At 41.8% G+C, this 21,074-nt stretch overlaps 1 protein-coding gene across 1 annotated transcript in view; it reads left to right on the forward strand.

The window, feature by feature from the left end:
* Positions 1-21,074, forward strand: part of LOC122550244 (uncharacterized) — a 265,713-nt gene that overhangs the window by 80,800 nt on the left and 163,839 nt on the right. The window contains exons 11-12 of the mRNA XM_087987130.1: positions 4,673-4,741; positions 8,993-9,061. Of these exons, the coding sequence (XP_087843256.1) occupies positions 4,673-4,741; positions 8,993-9,061 (138 nt within the window). The remainder of the gene's footprint in view (positions 1-4,672; positions 4,742-8,992; positions 9,062-21,074) is intronic.

Here is a 21,074-nt window from a genome sequence, read left to right on the forward strand (position 1 = left end):
TTATTATCATGTGTACTTAAGCAGAGGAATACAGGAGTAGAATGAAAACTGTTCAAAGTTGCCATTCTCTGGTGTCATCTTGGTTACACACTTGATTACAAAGCTTGAATATAAGAAACAGCAGAAATAAAGGAAACCAAGCCAAAAGGAATGAGAACCATCCAAAAGCAAAAAGAAAGGAAGAAATGTCAGGAAAGCAGACAGAAGCAAATGAGCTCAGGTGCTCAAACAGCACTGCTAGTCCATCATCGTCCTGCAGGTCAAACCATAGCTGAAATATTGTGAACAGTTTAGAGCCCTTTATTGAAGGAAAAATATATTGGCATTGGAGGTAGTCCACAGTTGGTTCAGTAGGCTGATACAACTTATGCAGGGACTATTGAGTGAGGACAGATTAAGTAGATTGAGTATGTACTTATTAAGATGTAGAAGAAAGACCAGTGACCTTATTCAAACATACATTGTGCTTAGAGAACTTGACAGGATAGGTGCAGAAAGGTTGTTTACCCTTGTGAGGGACTCTAGGGCGAGAGGATATAATCTCAGAATATTGGAGCACCAATTTATGATAGAGATGAGGAGGAAGTCTTTTGTCTTGGAGGATAGTGAATTGATGGGATTCTTTGCCACGGAAGGCTGACAAGGGTGTGTTGTTAAATATATTGAAGACTGGGATAGACAGATCTTTAATCAAAGGTATGGGAAAAGGCAAGGAAGTGGAATTGAGGACTATTAAATCAGCCGTGATCTCATAGAATGGTGGAGCAGACTTGATGGGCCGAACAGCCTACTGCTGTTCCTACATCTTATTTTGGACTTAAAGCTGTTCTGTACCACAACATGGTTTCGGATGTCGATATCTTTTGAGCAACTTCTACCCCTACGTTAATTAATTATCTGATAATCCACCATAATTCTTGACAGGTGGTTTTAGGATGACAGATCTTTTTCTGTGTTCTGGTGTTTGTGGGATTGATTTCTTTTGCTTACAGTGTCTTTTCTTTAGCATTTAGCCTGTACTGTACAATTACTTCACTGATCAGGCTCATAAACCTCAGTGATAAGGTGATGAAGTACTGTAATAGGTTACAGAAATAACTTTGTTGTGATCAAAATGTTTGATGACACATGGACCAAAAATGTGTTGGTCACTTAGGGCAGCAGCAGAAAAAATCTTCCCATTTCATTGTTGATATAATCTAACAGGTGACACATCCTAGAATTCAAACTATTGGAAGTGGGATTTGGGGTGACAATGCTGGGACCAAATGACAAAGCCCCCACTAGCCAATTATGAAGTTCCTGGAGTTGCCAATTGGTTGCTTCCAAACTTGCTACTGTCAACAGCTAGTCGCTCTGAAAGTTTGACTGTCCAACAGTGAAAGGTGGGCATCCCCAAGGCAGTTGTGAGATTGAAAGAGTCAGTTTGAAAGATTTATTTTTAGCAGGATCTAGCAGGTAGACTCTTTGCATTGGAAGGAAAATCCCTCAGATTGCTTGCTGGGGTTGAAGATGATGGCTTTTCTTACTGGTTGCCTGGACTCTCTGGCTCTGGTGATCTAGACACAATCTCACTAAGTCTTGGGTCTCCATGTGCAATGTAGCAATCTACTGTTAGAAAAATGTTAATGACTAAATGGTTCTAACTTGAATCTTTAAATATGCAGTTTGGCTGACCGCCACATTAGAGCAACAGCTTGCTTCTCCACAGCAAGATGTCCCTGGTGGCAGAAACATGTTGACGAGCCATTTCAATGTGACTCCCTACTCTCATGGCCTAACCTCCTCTCCCACTAGAAAAATTAACCATACTTTTTTAGTTAGCATCTGTACTGCTGAATGTCTTTCCTCACAAACAACCATTGGCTTAGTGAGCTTTTCTTGACTGACCTGTTTACAGTTAGAGTACTGAATGGAACTAACAGCTGGTTTGGGATCTGTGGAAAACTTTTATACCAAATGATCTTAGACTGGAATAAAGGTTGCTTTGTCAGAACTTAGTAATTTGATACATAAATGTAACATTTCATAGCATTTTAGAAAAGAATCAGATTATTATGCTGTATTTTCCTGTGATAGATACAATTGTACTGGTGTTATTTCATAATTATTTTGCAAATGGGGATCTTGCTTTGGCAGCCAGTGCTGATTCTACAGAATGTTTATTTAGTAAAAGGCTGTGGTAATCTGTGCAACGTATTTGGAGATTTAAACTTTTCTCATGGGCAGTTAGGCAGAAATCAGAATATGTGGCATTTACTTATTTAAGAACAGTTCACACAGTATTGCAGTCCAATTGCTATAGTCAGACAGGGCAGCCACCCTGCTATGCTATAAACACCCCACAATTAGCAATGAATGAAGAAGAATACATTTGGCTACATTTCTCTCTAGACACTCACATGATCTAAAAATTTTTGTTGTATTAAATAAGTGCCCCAGCTTTATATGTTTTTTTTTCTGCTGCCAGAAGTAAATATAACAGAAAATGTCTTTGAATTTCATTAGGATACGGAGTCAGGGAAAGTCCCAGGTGATTGGAAAATTGCTGTTGTAACCCCCTTGTTCAAGAAAGGATCAAAACAAAAGATGGAATATTATTCGCCAATTAGCCTAACCTTGGTTGTTGGTAAAATTCTAGAATCCATCGTTAAGGATGAGAGTTCTAAATTCTTGGAAGTGCAGGGTCAGATTAGAAGAAGTCAGCATGGATTTAGTTCATGCCTGACAAACCTGTTAGAGCCTTTGAAGAGTTAACAAGTAGGTTAGACCAGGGAAACCCAGGGGATGTTATCTATCTCAACTTCCAAAAGGCCTTTGATAAGGTGCCTCATGGGAGGCTGCTGAGTAAGGTGAGGACCCATGGTGTTCGAGGTGAGCTACTGGCATGGATTGAGGATTACTATCTGCCAGAGTTTGGATTTTTTGGAATGGCAACTGGTGACAAGCGGTGTCCCGCAGGGTTCAATGTTGGGGCCGCAGCTGTTCACTTTATATATTAATGATCTGGATGAAGGGACTGGGGACATTCTGGGAAAGTTTGCTTATGATACGAAGTTAAGTGGACAGGCAGGTAGTACTGAGGAGATGGGAAGGCTGCAGAAAGATTTAGACAGTTTAGGAGAATGGTCCAGGAAATGGCTGATAAAATCCAACGTGAGCAAATGCAAGGTCTTGCACTTTGGAAAAAAGAATACAGACATGGACTATTTGGTGAGAAAATTCATAAAACCAAAGTACAAAGGGATCTGGGAGTTCTAGTCCAGGGTTCTCTAAAGATTAACTTGCAGGTTGAGTCCGTGATTTAGAAAGCAAATGTAATGTTGTCATTTATCTCAAGATGGTTAGAATATAAAAGCAGTGATGTGCTTCTGAGACTTTATAAAGCTCTAGTTAGGGCCCATTTAGAATACTGTATCCAATTTGGACACACCTGTGACCAGAGGAGATTCACATGGATGATCCCTGGAATGGTAGGCCTAACATACGACGAACGGCTGAGGATCCTGGATTAGAGTTTAGAACGTTGAGGGGAGATCTAATAGAAATGTACAAGATAATGCATGACTGAGAAAGGGTGGATGCTGGGAAGTTGTTTCTGTTAGTTGGGGAGTCTAGGACCCATGGGCGCAGCCTTAGAATTAGAGTGGGTCAATTTAGAATGGAAATGAGGAGATAATTCTTCAGTCAGAGAATGGTGGGCCTGTGGAATTCATTGCCACAGAGCGCAGTGGAAGCCAGGATGTTAAATACCTTCAAGGCAGAGATTGATAAATTCTTGATCTCGTAAGGAATTAAGGGCCAAGGGGAGAGTGCGGGTAAGTGGAGTTGAAATGCCCATCAGCCATGATTAAATGGCAAAGTGGACTAGGTGAGCCAAATGGCCTTACTTGCACTCCTTTATCTTATGGTCTTATGCTTTTATGGGATATATTCCCAGTGGTAATGTTAGATGCATGCCTTTGTGTGCAGCTGCATCTACTCTGCTGGAGTCTGTGGATTAGTGAGGTGTATATGGGTCATGCAGCTGATACTTCACTGTTGTCCCTGTGGCTCAGTTTGTTGCAAATGATAGCTCCCAACTTCCACTCAGAGGACGTTTGTCCAGTTCTTCTTTTTTCGCCATTTGGATAACAATTCTTCCCTACATGACACAAGTTAGTACTACTTGGAAATGGCTGCAACCCAGTTCATGAGGCTTTGATTGTCACAGGGAATTGAAAGCATTCCTCTGGTCTCAGCAGAATTATGACAGAAGACTGGCAGAATCCTGAGTAACTTTGCTTCTTATCTCTAACCCGTTCCTGATTTTAACAATCATGACATTATTGCTCCCCCTTCCTCCCATTCTTCGTTTGTTTAAATCATCTCAAAAGTTTCCAATTAATTTCAACTGTGCTGACATTCAGGATGAAACATCAAGCTTTGGTTTTGTAACAGTAGGGAGGATATTAGCCAATGATTTGAGCTGATTGCTTGTTTCCAGTTGATTACAAGAAAATCTTGCCCACTCCCATCCTCAACACACAGGCTCTATACAGTACATACCCATCATCAATTTTCCCAGTACGCAGGGATTCCTATTCATTGGGTTTTTGCTGTAAGATAAAATCATGATTAATTCTATTTTTTATATCCACTTTTCAATGAATTGTATGTTTTCCTTATGCAGGGTGATCGTGGCCTCACTGGTTTACGTGGACCAATAGGAGACCCTGGGATTGGATACCCTGGCCCAAAGGTAATCAGCAGCATCTTGTTTCTAATTGTCAATAAAATGTATGTGGCTTATAATCTGCTGTTGTTCAGATTCCCTAAGAAAATCAGCATTTCAATTCCCCCTGGGAATCTGGTGAAAGTTGCAGCAATTATAGACAGCAACTTGTGCTGTATGAGGGAAGTGTGGAACTCATAGGCTATCCTGCTACACCAAGGAAAAATCCCATCTGTGGTCTACCTTTGGAGGGGCACTTTCGGGCTCCAAACAGCCAGTCTTTCAATCACAGAATCATAGTTATTGGGTACAGAATGAGGTCCTTTGATTCATTGTGTGTGTTAGCTCCGTGAGTACAATCTGTGACTCAATGCCTTCTCCTGCCTTTTATTCTTCGTACTGAATATTTGTTTTCTATTTAAATAACCCTCTTGGATGCCTCAGTTGAACCTGCCTGTACCATGTTTTGAGGCAGTGGGAAAAGGTTCATTCTCGCATCACGTTACCTTGTTTGTAAGTTACCTGATCAATTTGTGCCCACTCATTGTCGATCCTTTTATGTTAGGGAACAGTTTCTCTCCAATTACACTGTCCAGCTGTCAAAATAGAAGTTTCTCATCTGATGAGCTATTCTCATACAACTCTTCTGCACTTGTGCCAATATGTTCAATCTGCAGTTTTCATTCTCACTTTATTCCTTGGATGCCTCTCATCTGCCCCCAGTGCCTTACAAATTTATGTGCTGACAACTATCTAATGCCTTCTCCTAATCAGTTTTAAACCCTTCAAGTGATTGAGTTTCCTCCTGTATTGTCATGGCTTGAGCAGCATCTCCTTCCTTAGTTAAGACAGATGTAAAGTAGTAATTTAATACCTCAGCAAAGCACCTACTCCCATGTGTAAATTTCCAATTTGGTCCCTAATTGGCCCTACTCCTCCTTTTAACACCCTTTTACACTTTATGTAACTACTAAAGACTTTGGGATTCCATTTTACTTTAGCTGCTAGTCTTTTCTCATTTTCCCACTTTGTATCCTTGTTTCCTTATGCACTTCTGAACCTTTGGTGTTCAGCTTGATTGTCAACTGTATTTTCTACCTGACACTCATCATTAGCACTAGGTGAAAGTGGGTACTCCAGATGCTGGAGATTAGAGTCAAGATTAGAGTGGTGCTGGAAAAGCACAGCAGGTCAGGCAACATCTGAGGAGCAGGAAAAGATAACAAATCTGCAAGGAAATTACAGGGTGGTGCAAATATCATTGAGTAGTTATAATGGGGGACTTTAATTATTCAACCCTCGACTGGGATAGTGGTAGAACACGTTAAGTGGAAAAAGGGGCAAGTGTTAATATAATGTGTTCAAGAGTATATGTCCAACCTACTAAGAAACGATGCATTGTTAGACCTGGTTCTTGCTAATGAGGAGGGTCAAGTAGATCAAATGACAGTGGGGACAGTGGGGATCCTGATGAAGTGCTTTTGCCCAAAATGTCGATTTTCTTGGTCCTTGGATGCTGCCAGACCTGCTGTGTTTTTCCAGCACTATTCTAATCTTGACTCATCGTTATTAATATCTATCTCATTTTTCATCCAGATGTTCTGGGTTTGTTTGCCACCACCTTTCCCGTTTGAGGGAATGTACCTCAATTCTACCTGGTAGCTCATTGTTCAGTCACATTTTTTCCCACCAGCTTTTGCCTCCAGACTATCCAACCCAGCTCCATTCTTGCCCCATTAAAGTAATCTCTCCCACAGTTAATGATTTACTTTGGATTGTCCTTTTATCTATTTTCGCCTTCATCCCAAACATTATGATCAATAATCACTGTCCCCTAAATTATCCCCACTGTCATTTGATCTACCTGACTCTCCTGATTAGCAAGAACCAGATCCAACAATGCATCCTTTCTTATTAGATTGGACATATACTCTTGAACACAATCTATTAACACTTGCCCCTTGTTCCACTTTACGTGTTCTACCACTATCGCAGTCTAGGTTTGAATAATTAAAGTTCCCTATTAAAGTTCCCTATTAAAGTTCCCTATTCCTTGCAGATTTGTTACCTTACATTCTTCCTGCTAGTTGGTGATTTATTGACTATGCTGAGCAATGTAATTACATCCGTTATCCATAGTTCTAGTCAAGTTAATTTTATCCTTGAAACCTCTGAGATATCCACTTTCTGCAGCTCAAAAATGCTTTCCTTAACCAAAGCAATGACTCTTTATTCTTTCTATCTTTTCCTGAACATATTGTAACCAGGAGTATTCACACCCAGTCCTGTTTTTCCTTGAGGTAGGTCTCTATTATAGTCACATCGTATTGCCGCATGGCAATTTGACTGTACTCCATGCATTCACATATATGCACTATAGCCCTCCTCACTTAAGACCATAATAAATAGGAACAGGAGTATGCTATTCAGTCCCTCGAGCCTGCTGCACCATATAGATTCCATTTCGTTTTTCTTTTCTAAAACTCCACCTATTAACTTATTATTCCCTATCTGTTTCTCCCTATGTTTTGTGCACCCCAGTATTAGTCTGTAATATACTCTCCCAGTTCCCACACACCTGGTAAGTTAGTTTAACACCACAAGTTGCAACAGCATGAGTGTAATGCTCTGTAAGGAACTCAGTCATAGAAGCATAGAAACATAGAAGGTAGGAGCAGGAGGAGGCCATTTGAATGCCTTAATAGTATTTGATTCCACCAGGCCTTCCTCACAGATTGATCGAGGTCCCTGTCAGATCTCTAACTAGTGGACAAGAATCCCCTTGGCTCTACAAAATCCTGATAGTTGAATTTTGAATAAGTTGAGTTTATGGAGGGTAGGAACTGGAAAGTTGGTAAGTATAACAGAATCAAGAGGTCACAAAAGCATGGATAAGGATTTAAGGTAGTGAGAGGGGTGGGGAAAGTTGTGCAAGTCAGATTAAATGGGCTTAAAACTGGCTTAAAGTGCAATTGATAGATTGTTATTGGGCATGGTATTAATGATTATACTGCATTTGCCATTGATTTGCCCACTCACTCCAAATCATGCTGGAGGATCTCTGCATCCAGATGGCACCTGATTAAGCCAGACAGGTTATCCCTGGACAGTTGATCAAGTTAAGATTTGGATCAGCCATGATCTAATCAGAGAACCGGGTTCAATTCCCGACTCAGGCGACTGACTGTGTGGAGTTTGCACATTCTCCCCGTGTCTGCGTGGGTTTCCTCCGGGTGCTCCGGTTTCCTCCCACAGTCCAAAAAAGATGTGCGGGTCAGGTGAATTGGCCATGCTAAATTGCCCGTAGTGTTAGGTTGTAGGGGTATGGGTGGGTTGCGCTTCGGCGGGTCGGTGTGGACTTGTTGGGCCGAAGGGCCTGTTTCCACACTGCAAGTAATCTAATCTCATCGAATTCGCCCTCAGCCTTAAGGAACTAAATGTCCTTCTCCTGTCCCTGTTTGTTTAGTCTGTTTTATCTAACTGATGTAAGAAAGAGGTTGATTGTTAAATCATTAACAAGAAATCAGATAACAAATTCAGAAAAAAAAAACTTCTTTACTGAACGTGACCAAAATGTGGAGCTTTTTATCAAATATGTAATAGTACTATATATACAAGTGTTTTTCCACTACAGTAAGTATTGAAAAGAATAGTATAGGTATGCATTCAAATGAAGCTTGATAAACATATCCAGGAGTAGAGCAGATAAAGATACATTAATAGAGTCAAGTGAGGAAGGATCAGAAGTGGTTTGAGAGAAGAGTAAGTGCTGGCATTGTCTAGTTGGATCAAATGGCCTATTTCTGAGCTGGATATTCTATATAATTCTAAGTATGTCACTTTGCAATGGAATAAAATTTGAACAGGCTCTACAATGGTTAGTTAATCTGATCAGATCGTTGCCCATGCCGTAAAACAAAAATGTACCCCATTGTTTTAAAGGATATCTGGATAGATAAATGAATAGCAAGGGTTTAGAGGGATATGAACCAAATCGTGCAAATGAAACTAGGTCAGATTGGAATGCGTAATTGGTGCAAATAAGTATGACTCTTTGATTCTGTATCAAGAAGATCTTCTCCTGAATACAAAGTTTCTTCTGTTGATAAAGATGTATTTCAATAATATGCTTTGTAAGTTTTAAAATGTTTTAAAGAATTTAGGGAAATTCCTAGACAAATAATTCATGCATTTCTTGAAAACTTCTATGAATCTTTTGAACGTATTTCAATATTTGATGAAGAATAACCATCTGAATGAAATGTGTTTTGTCCTCAGGGTGAAAAAGGCTCACAAGGAAGATCTGGTCCCTCTGGACCTCCTGGGATTGGAGAACCTGGAATACCTGTAGGCAACTTTCAATATTTTTTTAAAGCATACTGTAATTATCAAACGACATCATTTTCCACAAAAGTCCAAAATACTATTATTTCTTGTCTTGGTTTCTTCTTCTTTTTACTATGACATATCATGTAAGAAGTATTTAGATGCGCATTTGTGATGCCAAGGCATACAAGGATATGGGCCAAGTATTAGAAAATGGGATTAGAATTATTAGATGCTTATTTTTGACCAGCACAGATGTGATGGGCTGATGGGACTTTTTTTTGTGCTGTAGATCTCAATGACTCTATGACTATTACAATTTAAGCTGTTTAATACCACCAATCAATTTTTTTCTCATTTGTGATTATGTGTATATAAACTGTGTGGAAATAATGAACGTTGAGTTTTAAATATCATATGCTGGAATGGAAATGTACTGTTAAACATACATGTCGGTTCCTGCAATGAAGACAAAGCTTCGCAGTGGTCACTTGAAGGGAGAACTGTGCAGATTTGAGAGTTACACTTGTTAGTTGCCACACACACATACACATAGGACATTACATTTAGAACCTATGTTTAGTTATGTTGCTCCTGGGATATCCTTTCTTTTAAGTTAATATCCATGAGTTTTGCAAACCCACAGTATTTAGCCTTTGCGTCAAACACCACTGGGAATATGGCACATTCTCAACATGTTATTAGTTTCTCGTGCTAACTTGTACTCTCATAACCCAGTACCAGATTCTCAATGACACTCTGACCATCCAATTTTCTGGATATGATTGGAAGCAAGTTCATGATTCCAAGTTAAAGCCCTTGTTTCAAGAATGCACTCTAACGGCCCAATTGTTGCATTAAGAAGATGAAGTGTGATATTATATAAAGTGGGCAAGGAAGAAAGTGAAGATTGTTTAGCTTGTTGCCTTGTTTATCTAACCTGGTGAGATCATTGAGTTCTGTTTGTTACCAGTTTGCAGTCCCATGGAGAAAGATATTCTCAGTACTAGTATGTTGCCCACAGACAGTACACTGATTTATTTAATACACAATAAAAACAAAATACTGGAAACAATGATACATATTTATCTCACTTGCTAGTGGAGTCATCCATAGGATTGTGTTTTCTAAGTTCCCTTTTCTCAAGTAGAGTTGAAGTCCAGAAAAGCCCATGGTCCACAGAGTTTTAGATGAAGCCACATTTAGAGAGGAGAGAGGATGGAACACAGCCAGGAGTTTACTGGAATAGTCAAGTCTACAGATAAGGAAGGCATGAGTAAGGGTTGCAGTAGCAGATGAGCTGAGGCAGAAGTGAAATTAAGCAATGTTACTGAAATCAAAAAGGCAGTCTGAGTGTGAACATGAACACATGGTTGAAATACCAAATACCAACAGCTGAGTTCAACCTCTGATAATTGATTGGGCAGAGACATGGAGTTGGTGGGTGTAAATCTTGGTTTGTGATGAGGGAAATATTCAATGGCTTACATTTTCTGTATGTTTCGTTGGAGGAAATTTTTTGTTATCTGGTATTGGATTTCAGGCAATTATTCCCACAATTTAGCGAAGTGGAGGAGTTGAGAGAGGTGGTGATGATAGAAGTCTGGGTGTTTTCAGTATGCACATGGAAACTGTAGGTAGGTAGGACATTTTTGAGATAGCTGAGATAGGAAATAGGAGATGCCAAGAATAGATTTTTGGTGTACACCAGACGTATTCATGTGGGACAGGGAAGAGAAGCTTTAACTCTGACTGGATAGAACAATACAGAACAGAACAGGCCCTTTGGCCCTTGATGTTGCGCCGACATGTGAACTAATTTAAGCCCATCACCCTACACTATCCCATCATCATGCATATGCTTATACAAGGACTGTTTAAATGCCCCTAATGTGGCTGAGTTAACTACACTGGCAGGCAGGGCATTCCATGCCCTTACCACTCTCTGAGTAAAGAATCTGCCTCTGACATCTAGCAACCTTCAATTTGCAGCTATGCTCCTTCATACAAGCAGACATCATCATCGGAGGAAAAAGATTCTCACTGTCCACCCTATCTAATCCTCTGATCATCTTGTATGTCTCTATCAAATTCCCTCTTAGCTGCCTTCTCTCCAATGAGAACAGACACAAGTCCTTCAGCCTTTCCTCATAAGACCTTCCCACCAGACCAGGCAACATCCTGGTAAATCTCCTCTGCACTTTTTCCAATGCTTCCACATCCTTCCTGTAATGGGATGACCAGAACTGCACACAATACTCCAAGTGTGGCCGCACTAGCATGACATCATGGCTCTGGAATTCATTCCCTCTATCAATAAAACCTAACAGACTGTATCCCTTCTTAACAGCACTACCAACTTGGGTGGCAACTTTCCGATCTATGCACGTGGACACTAAGATCCCTCTGCACATCCACACTACCAAGAATCTTTCCACTGACCCAGTATTCTGCCTTCTTGTTATTCTTCCCTAAATGAATCACCTAACATTTATTGTATTGAATTCCATTTGCCACCTTTCAGCCCAAATCTCCAGTTTATCCAAGTCTCCCTGCAACCTGCAACATTCTTCCACACTCCACTGACTTTAGTATCATCTTCAAACTTACTAATCCATGCACCTATCCCTGTGACCAAGTCATTTATAAAAGTGACAAACAGCAGTGGTCCCAAATCAGATCCTTGTGGCACACCACTAGTAGTCAGACTTCAGACTGAATATTTTCCATTAACCACCACTCGCTGCCTTCTCACAGAAAGCCAATTTCTAATCTAAATGCTAAATCACCTTCAATCCCATGCCTCCGCATTTTCTCAAATAGCCTATCATGTGGAACCTTATGGCGTTGTATACATGGCTTTACTAAAGTCCATGTATACAACGTCAATTGCCCTATCTTCACCCACATGCTTGGTCACCTTCTCAAAAACTCAATGAGTTTTGTAAGACATAACCTGCCCTTGACAAATCCATATTGACTATTTTCAATCAAATTGTTGCTTGTAGATTATTATAAATCCTATATCTTATATTCCTTTCCAAAACCTTTCCTACAACAGAAGTAAGGCTCACTGGTCTATAATTACCTGGGTCATCTCTATGCCCTTCTTGAACAAGGGCACATTTGAAATCCTCCAGTCCTCCGGTACTAAACCTGTAGACAATGACGACTCAAAGGCTCCGCCATCTCCTCCCTAGCTTCCCAGAGAATTCTTGGAAAAACCCCATCTGGCCAAGGGGACTTATCTACTTTCACACCTTCTAGAATTGATAACACCTCCTACTTACTAACCTCAATCCTTTCAAGTCTAATGGCCCATATCTTAGTCTTCTCCTCTACAATATTCTCCTTTTCCTGAATGAAAACAAATGAGAAATATCCATTTCGCATCTCTCTGATTTTCACAGGGTCCACACATAACTTCCTACTTCTGTCTTTGACAGGTCCTATTCCTACCTTAGGCATCCTTTTATTTCTCACATACCTATAGAAAGCTTTAGGGTTCTCCTTTATTCTACCTGCTAAAGACTGTTCATGTCTCCTCCTTGTTCTTCTTAACTCTCTTTAAATCCTTCCTAGCTACTCTGTAACTCTCCATCACCTCATCTGAACCATCTCGCCTCAACGTCACATAAGCCTCCCTCTTCCACTTAACAAGAGATACAATTTCTTTAGTAAACCACGATTCCTTTACCTTATCACTTCCTCCCTGCCTGACAGAACATACCTATCAAAGATATGCAATATCTGTTCCTTAAACCAGTTCCACATTTCAATTGTTCCCGTCCCCTGCATTTTGCTGCCTCATTCTATGCCTTCTAAAGTCTAGCTTAATTGCCCTTCCCCCATCTATAACTCTTGTCCTGTGGCATGTACTATCCCTTTCATCGCTAAACTAAATGTAACTGAATTCTGGTCACTGTCTCCAAAATGCTCATCTATCACTAAATCAAACACGCTCACAGACAGCGTTAGGGAGCTGGAGCTGGATGAACTTTGGATCATTCGGGAGGCTGAGGTGGAGATAGGGAGGAGTTATAGGGAGGTAGTCACACCTAAGTTAGAGGATAAATGTAGCTGGGTGACCGTCAGGAGAGGGAAAGGGAATAGGCAGATAGTGCAAGGATCCTCTGTGACCATTCCCCTCAATAATACGTATACTGTTTTGGATTCTGTTGGAGGAGAAAGCCACAACGGCCTGGTCTCTGGCACTCAGCCTGGCTTGGTGGCTTAGAAGGGATTGGGGGGAGAATAGGAGAGCGATAGTGATAGGAGAGGAACAGACAAGAGGTTCTGTGGTCGTGAGCAATACGCCCGGATGGTGTGTTGCCTCCCGGGTGTCAGGGTCAGGGATGTCTCAGATTGAGTCTACAGGATTCTTAAGGGGAAGGGTGAGAGCAGCCAGAAGTTGTGATACACATCGGTATCGATGACATAGGTAGGGAAAGGGATGAGGATCTGAAAAGTGAATATCGGGAGTTAGGTTGGAAGCTAGAAGGCAGTACGAGTAGAGTAGTAATCTCAGGATTGCTACCGGTTCATGGGCTAGTGAGGCGAGGAGTAGAGAACCAGTGCAGCTGAACACGTGGCTGCAGGGCTGGAGTAGGAGGGAGGGCTTCAGATATGTGGATCATTGGGATACCCTCTGGGGAAGGTGGAACCTGTACAAAAAAGGCAAGTTGCACCTGAACTGGAGGGGCACCTGTATCCTGGGCAGGAGGTTTGCTTTAGCTATTCGGGATGGTTTAAACTAGATTAGCGGGGGGGGGGGGTGGGAACTGGAGCTATGGATCAGAGGATGGGGGATCTGGTAAACAGACAGATACAGCATACAGACAGTCTGTTAATAGGGTAAAGTTGCAGTCAGTGTGATTGGCTGAAGTGTGTCTATTTTAATATAAGAGGTTTCAGGAATAAGGGTGATGAACTTAGAGCAAGGATCAGTACTCGGAGCTACAATGTTGTGGCCTTTACGGAGACGAGGATATCACAGGAGCAAGAATGGTTGTTGGACGTTCCAGGGTTTAGTAGTTTCAAGAGGAATGAGGAGGAGTTAAAAGAGTAGATGAGTGGCATTGCAAATCAGGGATAGTATCACACCTGAAGAAAGGGAGATCATTGAGGAGGGTTTGTCTGCAGAGTCAGTATGGGTGAGAAGTCAGAAACAGGAAAGGAGCAGTCACTTTATTGGGAGTTTTCTACACACTCCCCAATAACAACAGAGGTACGGAGGAGCAAATTGGAAGACAGATTGTGGAAAGGTGCAGAAGTAACAGGGTTGTTGTCACGGATGACTTCAACTTTCCTAAAATTGATTGGAATCTCCTTAGTGCAAATAGGTTGGATAGAGCAGACTTTGTCAGGTGTGTCCAGGAAGTACAATGTCGAATATGTAGATAGGCTGACAAGAGGGAAGACTATATTGGAAATGGTGCTTGGCAACGAACCAGGCCAGGCGTCAAATCTGTTGGTGGGAGAGCATTTTGGTGACATAGATCATAACTCCCTGACCTTTACTATAGTCATGGAAAGAGATAGGAACAGGTGGTATGGGAAAGTATTTAATTGGGGGAGGGGGAATTACAATGCTCTTAGGCAGGAACTTTGGGGCATAAATTGGGAACAGATGTTCTCAGGGAAATGCAGGACTGAAATGTGGAGGTTGTTTAGGGAGCACTTACTGCAAGTTCTGGATAGGTTTGTCCCACTGAGACAAAGAAGGGATGGTAGGGTGAAGGAGCTTTGGGTGACAAGGGATGTGGAACATCCAGTCAAGAAGAAGAAGGAAGCTTACTTAAACATGAGGAGGCAAGGGCTCTAAAGGGTTACAAGGAAGCCAGGAAGTAACTGAAGATGGATTTTGGAGAGCTAGAATAGGGCATACAAAAAAAGCCTTGGCGGGTAGGATTAAGGAAAACCCCAAGGCATTCTACACTTATGTGAGGAACAAAACGATGGCCAGAGTGAGGGTAGAGCCGATCAGGGATAGTGGAGGGAACTTGTGCCTGAAGTTGGAGGAGGTAGGGGAGGTCCTTAATGAATACTTTGCTTCAGTATTCACTAGTAAGAGGGACCTTGTCATTTATGATGACAGTGTGAATTCTTTGAGGATGTGACAAAATACATTGATGAAGTAGAGCAGTCGATATGGTGTACATGGATTTTAGCAAAGCGTCTGATAAGGTTCCCCATGGTAGATTCATTTAGAAAGTAAGCAGGTATGGGATACAAGGAAATCTGACTGTCTGGATACAAAACTGGCTGCCCACAGAAGACAGAGGGTGGTGGTAGATGTAAAATATTCAGTCTGGAGCTTGGTGACCAGTGGCGTTTCACAGAGGACCTCTGCTCTTTGTGATTTTTACAAATGACGGATGAGGAAGTGGAAGGGTGGGTTAGTAAGTTTGCTGATGACAGGAAGTTTGGTGAAGTTGTGGATAGTGTGGAGGGCTGTTGTAGGTTGCAGCAGGACATTGACAGGATGCAGAACTGGGCTGGTAAGTGGCAGTTGGATTTCAACCTGGAAAAGTGTGAAGTAATTCATTTTGGAAGGTTGAATTTGAATACCTATTACAGGCTTAAAGGCAGGATTCTTGGCAGTGTGGAGGTACAGAGGGATCTTGGGGTCCATGTCCATAGATCCCTCAAATTTTTACCGAAGTTGATATGGTTGTTAAGAAGGCGTATGGTGTGTTGGCTTTTGTTAGCAGGGGGATTGAGTTTAATAGCCACGAAGTTATGCTGCAGCTCCATAGAGCCCTGATTAGACCACACTTGGATTATTGTGTTCAGTTCTGGTCACCTCATTACAGGAAGGATGTGGAAGCTTTAGAAAGGGTGCAGAGGAGATTTACGAGGATGCTGCCTGGACTGGAGGGCATGTCTTATAAAGAGAGGTTGAGGGAGCTAGGGCTTTCCTCACTGGAGCTAAGAAGGGTGAGTGGTAACTTAATCGAAGAGTACAAGATAATGAGAGGCATAGATACAGTGGATAGCCAGAGACTTTTTCCCAGGACGGAAATGGCTATCACGAGGGGGCATAATTTGAAGGTGATTGGAGGAGGATTTAGGGGAGATGTCAGAGGTTGGTTCTTTACACAGACACTGGTCGGAGTGTGAAATGGACTGCCAGCGATGGTAGTAGAGTCAGATACATTAGGGACATTTAAGCGATTCTTGGATAGGCACATGGATTATAGTAAAATGAAGGACATACAAGTTTGACCTTAGAGTAGGATAGAAGGTCGGCACAACATCGAGGGCCTAAGAGTTGAGAATAACTGTCCTTCCAGGCTGCATCTTGAGGACAGGAGTCTGAGTCTGCACTGAAGCCTGGAGTCCGCCCACGTTGGCTTTCACCCAGCCATCACTAATGTTGTCTGAGAATGGGAGGTAAAATTATAAAGTAAAAAGAAACGTGAAAAGAGATAGAGAAAGAAGAAAAGAAATGGAGGAAGCGGCCAAGCTAGGTCACAGGAGTTCTACTCCGCCACCATCTTGGAGACAAAAAAAAAGATAATGAGGTTAGTTGTACCAAATTCTGCATTCAAGGAGGACAAGGAGGGAGATTTTATGTTTGTCTTTGTTTTTAGATGTTTGTGATTAAACAGTTGATGATTTGTAATGACTTGGAGGTGCCAGTGTTGGACTGGGGTGTACAAAGTTGAAAATCACACAACACCAGGTTATAGTCCAACAGGTTTAATTGGAAGCACTAGCTTTCAGAGCGCTGCTCCTTCATCAGGTGGTTGTGGAGTATAAGATCATATGACACAGAATTTATAGCAAAAGTTTATAGTGTGTTGTAACTGAAATTATATACTGAAAAAGACCTTGATTGTTTGTTAAGTCTCTCATCTTTTACAATGAACATGTTGGTTTCAGTCCTTTTATATGTAAATCGCAGAACTTTTTTATAAGTTACATTCTCAAGTGAACATTAACAATTGGTGTCATGTCGGTCAGATCATGCATTTAAGGTGTGAGGTGTCCTGAGTGAGACTGTCTATGCCCCAATGTTCAGACTGATCCTAATCTAAAAAACAGATTTACAGAATCTTACATGGATTCCTGCAGTTTTTGAGCAAAATAAAATGTAATTCTCCAAGTACAGATTCACCCCACAAACTTATATGTGTGTGTGTGTGTGTGCATGTGGTTATGTGACGGGGGGTGTGGGCGTGGTGGTTATGAGTGTCTGTGAGAGTGTGTGTTAGTGTGAGTGCAAAGGGGTATAAGTCTGTGAGAGGGTGCATGTGTGCGTGGGAGTGTATGTGTGAGTGTTGAAGAGAGGGCTTATGAATGAGAGAGGGTCTGCATGAGTGTAGGAGTATGTGTGTGTCTGTAGGAGTGTGTGTGTGCTCATCAGTCTGTGTGTCTCTGTCTGAGTGGGTGTGTATGTGTGTCTGTGAGTGTGCATCTGTCTGTGTCTGTGTGTTTTTGTGTGTGTGTGCGTGTGTCTGTGTATGTGTAGTGCAGTGGAGTCACCTGTCATGTGACATGAACCCAAGGTCATAGTTGAGGCCATCCCTTCATGGGTACCGAACTTGGCTATCAGCCTCTGCTCGGCCACTTTGCATTATTGCCTGTCCCAAAGTCCACCTTGGAGGACAGTCACCTGAAGGTGCAAGGTCAAATGTCCTGGACTGCTGAAGTGTTTTCCAACTGGGAGGGAACACTCCTATCTGTTGATTGTTGTGCGGTATCCATTCATCCATTGCCGTAGCCTCTGCTTGGTCTCGCCAATGTTTCACGCCTCAGGGCATCCTTGACTGCAACGTGTGAGATAGACAATGTTGACTGAGTCGCATGAAGATTTGAAAGCATTTTTCTAATAGTTTATTGAGTTTGTTCAGAAGCAGTAGTTTAAATATTATACAGTTAATTAGCTAAAGAAAGTATACAACTGTGACAGTTAGGGATGGTTCACTGATACCAGAGGGGACACAAGCTGTCGTCAATGAATCTGTCGGTCACGTTAAAGTGGTGCTGGCAGCATCCTGCTTTCTGGCCAAACTGTTAGGAACTCTTCCCTCAGTCTTCCTTCTCTTCTTCAGGACTGTCTTCCATCTGCCTCATGAGGACCGCTCGATAAAGACTGCTTTCTGGGAAAACTCCCCTCTGCTCCTAGTCTATTCTATTCTTGGTCCCTATGTGGATCCTTGTTTTGATTTAGCCCCAGCATGGTTACTCCAGTATGGATTTAGACTAGTCTCTTTAGGCTTACCCCAACCTGGGTGCCCTTTTCTGGGCCTGGCATTGGTTGTTATATCGTATTTCTAGGGGCAGGATATTTTTTCTGTGTCAATTAATTGTCTGACCCCGTCTGGCCAGTGGCCATGAGACAGCCAGCCATGACATCAGATGATCATTGTCCCTTTGCTTCACTTCGACTACAGTTTAGCTTACAGTTCTTTCTAACACACATTGATAATAGGCTGCATTTGGTATGAGATGATTTGTTGATAGTAATCTTAAGCTTCATGGCCCCTGTGTTTTTCATAATTCTTCCCCATGTTTTCATATGCTACTGTTTCGGTAAGTTGAATACTGGTGTAAAAGTGGTTAAATGAAATCTCATGCTACACTAGTAAATGCTATGAGAATTCAGTTATGAAGGGATGCCAATATTCAACATCACAATCACATTGGATATCATTTGTAACTTTGACAAGGGGCAATGTGGCATGGATGTATTTGGAGGGATTTAATCATGAAGTTCTGGGCAAGATGGGCACAGATTAGGAGTTCACCATGTTCAAAGACTTTGGAAAGGAAAGAAAGGTTGAAAATAGGGCATGAGGTTGTAAGGAGGGAGAGATCAAAGGTTGGTTTAAATAGATGTGTCACGATGGCAGATTTGAAGAAAGCATCAGTGAGAACACAATGTAACTGCAATGTGGGTTCAGTGACCACACTGTAAAATTGAAATTTCATGTTGGTTGACATCAACCTGTATGATTAAAGGAGAGGCAGATTATTATGTTTTGTACAGCATTAGCAAATACTTTTTATCTGAGCATCTTTGCATACGATCATTTTAAAACTTTACTCATGCCTGCCAGAAACAGTAGCCTTTACATTAATTTAATTTGTCAAGACACAAGAAACAAAATCAAGATTTGGGCTGGTCTGGGGTTTTCTACTTCAAGGACACTTTCTGTATGCATTACCAGTTGAAATTGGGTGACAGAGAATTGCTCCCTCCTATTTCTACAAGTAAAGAGCAAATGAAACAGCTGGGACATCCAGATCTCTGAAACTATATTAGCACTTATAAGACGTTTTCCATTTTAACAAAAATGAGATGGAAACCTCTTGCTCATGTTTTCTAGAGCAAGAAGATGAGTAACTATGGAAAAGGATACCTACATTTCCAAAATGTACTTTTCTCTGTTGGGCTGCATTGACTCACAAACGTGTTCAAAAATGTAATACCTCCCACACTTTCCTGTTTTCGCTTGCAATGTTTAGGAACACTTATGTTTCCTATTGTAAGATTCTCAGAAGTACTTTAACATGTTACACATCTGTAAAAGTGGTTTAATGTTTCCAATTCAGTTGGCAATCAAACAGCTTTTCTTCTGAAGTTCAGAAGTTAGCCTGTCCTATTTAGTAACTGTGTAATGTGTGTGCATCATTTTCCCAGAATTTGCCCTTCTAAACCTCCAATGTGACAGGCAGATGTAATTGTTACTATGAACAGGAATGCTCACCATGTTGATACAAGCTAAAAGATCAGAGTACAGTGTCCACACTCAAAATGGGTACTTTTAAAATAAAGAACCGAATGTCCAATAGCCACTCCCACAACAAGGTTGGCACACAAAGTATATTTTTCTCCTTGAGGGTTCTCTTGGGATTACTCAAGATGTTCTTTTTGATATTCTCACTACCTCTTTAATTAGGTGATACAACCACATAGTATTAGTGCCTTTAGTATTTGCATTGATATATTGTATATTTGGAGTCCAACAAAAACAGAGCTTGAAGAATTTATCAGTATCTTTCGTTATCATTTCTGCTACATTAAACCTATAGCCATAACAGAGTTGAATAACGTTGCGCTGGAAAATCACAGTAGGTCAGGTTACATTTGAGGAGTAGGAGAATCGATGTTTCAGGCATAAGCACTTCATAAAAAATGTTGGGGTGGCTGGGGTGAGATAAATAGGAAGGACAGCATGGAGGTGAGCGGAAGATAGCTGGGAAGGCAATAGGTAGATGCAGGTTGGGGGTGGTTGTGATAGGTCGGTGGGGAGGGGGAGCAGATAGATGGGAAGGAAGATGGATAGGTAGGCAGGTCAAGAGGGCAGTGCCGAGTTGGAGGGTTAGCATTCCCCTCCACCATTTCTGCCACCTACAATTAGACCCCACACCAGAGATATATTTCCCTCCCCACCTCTATCTACGTTCTGCAGAGACCATTCCCTCCGTGACTTCCTCATTAGGTCCATGCCTCCCACCAAACCACCCTTTACTCCTGGCACCTTCCCTTGCAGCCACAAGAGGTGTAAAACCTGCGCGCAGACCTCCCCCCTCATCCAAGGCCCCAAAAGATCCTTCCACAAACAGCAGAGATTTTCCTGCACATCCAGACACCTCACCTACTGTATCTGTTGCTCTTGATGTGGTCTCCTCTACATCGAGGAGACAGGACATCAACTCATGGAACATTTCAGGGGAAATCTCTGTGACACACGCACCAAATAACCGCACTGCCCTATGGCCAACCACTTCAACTCCCCCTCCCACTCCGCCAAGGGCATGCAAGTCCTGGGCCTCCTGCACTGCCAAATCCAAGCCACCCGATGCCTGGAGGAAGAACAGCCCATCTTCCATCTTGGGACTCTTCAACCACATGGCATCAACATCGGCAAATCTCCCATCCCTCCACCAAGATCCAACCCTCCCACTGACACAGCCCTCTTGAACTGTCCTACCTGTCCATTTTCCTTCCAACCTATCTGCTCCACCATCCCCACCAACTTATCACCACCATTCCCCACCTGCATCTACCTATCGCCTTCCC

Source organism: Chiloscyllium plagiosum, unplaced genomic scaffold (genome assembly GCF_037043375.1).
Source record: "Chiloscyllium plagiosum isolate Xiang-an unplaced genomic scaffold, Cpla_swu_hap1 HiC_scaffold_5, whole genome shotgun sequence".
Classification (NCBI taxonomy): Eukaryota; Metazoa; Chordata; class Chondrichthyes; order Orectolobiformes; family Hemiscylliidae; genus Chiloscyllium; species Chiloscyllium plagiosum.